General features: G+C 41.3%; 1 protein-coding gene across 1 annotated transcript; it reads left to right on the top strand.

The window, feature by feature from the left end:
* The first annotated feature begins 1,873 nt into the window (after positions 1 to 1,873).
* On the top strand, positions 1,874 to 4,190 carry LOC108986305 (AT-hook motif nuclear-localized protein 20-like). The gene has a single exon (XM_018958883.2). The coding sequence runs from the start codon at positions 3,002 to 3,004 to the stop codon at positions 3,989 to 3,991; it is 990 nt and encodes a 329-aa protein (XP_018814428.1). The 5' UTR covers positions 1,874 to 3,001; the 3' UTR covers positions 3,992 to 4,190.
* Positions 4,191 to 4,818: the final 628 nt, after the last annotated feature.

The following is a 4,818-nucleotide window of genomic DNA, read 5'->3' as shown; positions in this document are numbered from 1 at the left end:
TAAGTTGCGGTTTGAAACTCGGCTAATTAGGACGTTTGGATGGCAGACGAAGTCTAAAAAGGAACTAATCTGAGCTGATTTCAGCATCCAAACGAAGCCTAAGGTTGTGTTTGGATGTTAAAGTGAGTTGAGTTGAATTGAGTTGAGTTGAGATGATAAAATATTGTTAGAATATTATTTTTTAATATTATTATTATTTTAGAATTTGAAAAAGTTGAATTGTTTATTATATATTGTATTGGGATTTGAAAAAGTTGTAATGATGAGTTGAGATGAGTTGAGATGAGTTTGGTAACCAAACTCACCCTAAGAAAGTGTTAAATGGGTGAGAGAGACAAAAAGTATATATTAATTATATGATCCAAATTTTCTTGGAATATTATTGAAGGTTTAAGCAACACTGCTCAAATAAACGGACTTATCGTTCACTTCATCTCCCTTTTTCCTACATGTAAAGTAATCAAGTTATTCTAACGTATCTATATAACTAAGAGGGTGAGTTTGAATCTCAAATTCATCTCAACTCATCATTACAACTTTTTTAAATCTCAATATAAAATATAATAAATAATTTAATTTTTTTAAATCTCAAAATAATAATAATATTAAAAAATAATATTCTAACAATATTTTATCATCTCAATTCAACTTAACTCAACTCACTTCAACATCCAAACATACCTTAAAAGTGGAGGTCATGGACAGACCATTTCCTCCAAGTATTTTATATATATATATATATGAGCAGTACTACTCTGCTGTTTAAGTAGTACCGACTATTTATACCGTTAGTTATTTTTTATATTTTATATTTTAAAATTTTAATATATTTAATTATTTTTAAAAAATAAAAAATATATTAATACACTTAAAATTATTTTCTTAATTACTATAAATAAACAAAAATCAGAGCGGTACACGGTCAACTATGAGCGCATTCAAGCTTTTCTCATTTATATATAAGTAGATATGCACCATCCAAGTATCAACTTGTTATTTCTATCAGTTTTTATTGAGCCTCCTCCTAGCTAGGCTGTAGCTGTCGACTTCTTTTAGGCCTAAAGCAAGCTGGAATAAACTTGACATAGATAGGAGTAGTTTTTAACCACGGGGGGAGGGGGGGAGCTAGGCAGGTTTTCGGTAGGTTTATTTCCTTTTCAAGCTTAATGGTGGATTTTTGGTTGATTTCCTTGGGGTTTGAAGCCGTGTTTCTTGGAGGTGTCAAATTTTCCTTTGTTGCTACTGTTGAGATTTTCTATGCATGGTAGTTGTTAATTGGCTGTCAAACGCAGTGTCATTTATTTGTTTGATTGTTTTGTATTAGTTTTTGGCCATATGAAGGATCAAGGGACACTCCATGGTAAGGGAGTGTTTGTTTGTTTTGAGATGTTGAGTTATTTGACGGTGGCAGCTGGTTTATTTGTTTTGAGATGTAGCGTGTTGTTGCTAATGCACCGAAATAATTAGTGATTGAATGAATTTAAAGTTTTGATTTTCTTTAAGAAAGAAAGAAAGAAAGAAATTAGGATAGGAGGGAGAAGTTATTTCCAAGTCGAGACCTCGACACATCAAGCTGATCACCCAGTGCCAGTGGCATTGGTAACACCAAAAACTCCGAAAAGGTCATTCAGAAGAACGAGGTAGACTGAGCGTGCGTGAAGCAGATGGCTCAATTCTGTGTGAAGTGTGAAGCCGAAGACTCTGAGTTACTGTAGGGAGGCTTGGGCTGGCAGGTGGCTCGGTTTTTGGCGGTGATAGATGTTGCAGACCTGGTCGTAGGCCGCAATAGATACCTTGTCGGGACTCCCAGACAGTGACTTGTTCCCACTACTGCATGGCCCACGCGCACGTTACCCCCACACCCAAACCACCGCACCCCTGGCTCCCTTCCTCTTTGCTGCACAGTGCAGCGAAGTCCACCTCTGAGGAAATCCTCAAGCTGCTTTTGTTCTTTTATCTCATCCCCTGCACCGTTCCCCACAGTAATCAAACCTAGACACTCTAAAGTTGTCGTAAAAAATCAACCAGTGCAAGCGGGCATTGCCAGAAATATAATATCTCACTCAACTACGAGGCCGAAACTTTGAACATAACAACACCGTTTAGAGACGGGAAAACTCAGCACTCTGCAAAACCGCTACAGAGAGATGCAATAGTAGACGAATCCTTATCGTAAGCCAGGAAGAGCTAAGTTCTTTAACGTACGTACACCTACTACGTACACCAGAACGCAGCTTAAAGCCCTGCTGCAGTTGGAAGTACCTGGAGGCCCCCAGAACACACCTGAAAGCATTGCTACTCCGTACTAATCTGCTAGCTCACAGGTAGTACCGTAGTCCCCCTCCTTTTTATGTTTCAGAAAAGAAAAGGCCCACGTATCTAGGTTTCATGAAAATGTCGTCCTCGATCTTTCTGGTGGTAGGGAGTACCAGAAAAGGTTTTTCCCATTTTGTGTGAATCATTGGTACTGTTTAGATCTTTTGATGTTCATGGCTTTGGGTGAAGCGGGTTATCAGTATAGATTCATCTTCACTGTTTTTAGCTGGATCTGATTTTTTGCAATTGGAGTTATACTGGTTAGGGTTTTCATGCAAAAAAAGAGAAACCCATGCGTGTAGTGTCTGATTCCTGCAAGATGTCGGATGGGTTTGGTGAGGAAATTAACGGGGATAAGGTTTTGGATTGTATCTATTGGATTTGATGCCCTTTACTAAGATCTAAGGCTACAAAAAGACAACAAACAAAGAGCAAAGGAGCAAGAAGACGGTGTATTATTTATCCATACTCTCTGTTTGCTGGGTATCCAAGCAAGCTAGGCGGGCGTACTTTATCATAATTCAATTCAACGAGGCAAATATAGAAAGTGACACGAGATCAGAGAGAGAGAGAGAGAGAGAGGAAGAGGAAGAGGAAGAAGGGTAACAAAGAGGGTTTATTTGGTTCATCGATTTGCCATCCTTCTGAGTTGAAGGCGAACCCGTTCTTTTTCCAAGAATAGAACATGGCGAATCGATGGTGGGATGGGAATGTAACGATGAGAGGGGTGGACCCCATGTCCTCCGCCTTGTCGCTTGACCTGAGCAACCCAGACGATGATAATGGTGGATCGAACCGGCTCGGACCCAGAAGAGAGCAAGAATTCATGAACAGAAACATCACCACCCACAACAATAACACGAGTAATACAAATACCACTCCTACCAATAGCAGCACCAGCAACACAACTCCACAGAAGCTAAATCCTGAAGACGAAGATAGCCGAGACAATGAGAACGATGGCGAAGATCCCAACACTGGAGCCCAAGAAAACATCGAGGCCGGTGGTAGTGGCCGCCGACCCCGAGGCCGACCTCCAGGGTCGAAGAACAAGCCGAGGCCTCCAATAGTGATTACCAAAGAAAGTCCAAATGCCCTCCGAAGCCATGTGTTGGAAATTAGCAGTGGCAGCGATATTGCCGAGTGCATTGCGACGTTTGCGAATAGGCGGCATCGAGGGGTCTCAGTTCTCAGTGGTAGTGGCATTGTCACCAACGTTACTCTCAGGCAAGCCGCTGCACCGGGCGGAATGATCTCGCTTAATGGAAGATTTGAGATATTGTCTCTGTCGGGTGCCTTCTTGCCTGCCCCATCGCCCCCGGGGGCTATGGGGCTAACTGTGTATTTAGCTGGCGGGCAGGGTCAGGTTGTTGGCGGGTCTGTAGTGGGGGCGCTGGTAGCGTCGGGACCCGTTATGGTGATTGCGGCGACGTTTACGAATGCAACGTACGAGAGGTTGCCACTAGAAGATGATCCGGCTGCTGGGGAGGGAATGCAAGTGCAGCAACAATCAGGGATGAATCCAGGTACTACTGGAAATTCAGTATGTCCAGGCTTAGGTGAAGCAGCTGTAGCAGCTTCATTGCCCGTGTACAATCTGCCTCCAAATTTAGTGCCAAATGGTCAGATGCCCCAGGATGTTTTCTGGGGTCCTCTTCGTCCACCTCCCTACTGAGAGTGAGAGAGAGAGAGAGAGAGGGTTCTTGTTAGTTTGGTTTTGCTGACTTGTTTTTGTGCAATATGTTGATTATATTGTAAGCATAGCAATGAAGGTAGGACTTCTTGTTTATATGTTCTGCTTGTACTAATCTGACACTCTTTAGGCCCGGACAAGGAAAATGAATATCTATCTCTGGCTAGATTTTTTCTGTACGTTAAAACTTGTGTTTATTGGTTAGTTCTCTAACCAAGTTGCTTTGGAAGAATTCACTTTTTATGATGCAGGTAAAAGTGGTAATGAAGAAATGAAGTCGAAGTTGCAGATCTCACAAATGAAATTTCTTCTGGTAAGCAGGTCGGTAAATGAAATTTATGTCTTCGATTTTTAATTTGAAATGCAACCAAGTTATTAACGTTTTTCGGTACACGATTATCTAATTTCATGGAATAGTGATGCTGCCGAAAGGCGCCTAGTACTATCTGATCAAGATAGAAAAGAGATCAAATTATCACATTGGGTTGCAAAGTATATGGCCGAGAGCTTTCTAGAGATTTCACGCACGGTATGACCGAGTGCAAGTTGTTTTGGACGCTTTACACTTGCCATCCTTTTAGGGCTTATTGCTAGGGGTGCTAGGGTCATGCATGTATACATAAAGCAAAGAGCAAGTGGCTCTTTGATAGAGAGCTAGCTGTCTTTGTGCAGATTTATCAATGACGGAGTCTTTCTTTGATTCAATCGGCCGGTATGCTTACGCTAGAAGTCACAATTACCTTAAGTTAGTGCTTGATGTTGTAGGTAATTAAGGACTTGTGCAGCGAATATATAGAAGAACCTGGTGG

This window comes from Juglans regia, chromosome 7 (assembly GCF_001411555.2).
Source record: "Juglans regia cultivar Chandler chromosome 7, Walnut 2.0, whole genome shotgun sequence".
NCBI classification, from domain to species: Eukaryota; Viridiplantae; Streptophyta; class Magnoliopsida; order Fagales; family Juglandaceae; genus Juglans; species Juglans regia.
The sequence above is the reverse complement of the archived record's forward strand: the minus strand, read 5'-3'. Positions and strand labels throughout refer to the sequence as shown.

Coding starts and splice junctions, on each gene's coding strand:
- LOC108986305 (XM_018958883.2), top strand. CDS start 3,002: ATGGCGAATCGATGGTGGGATGGGAATGTAACGATGAGAGGGGTGGAC.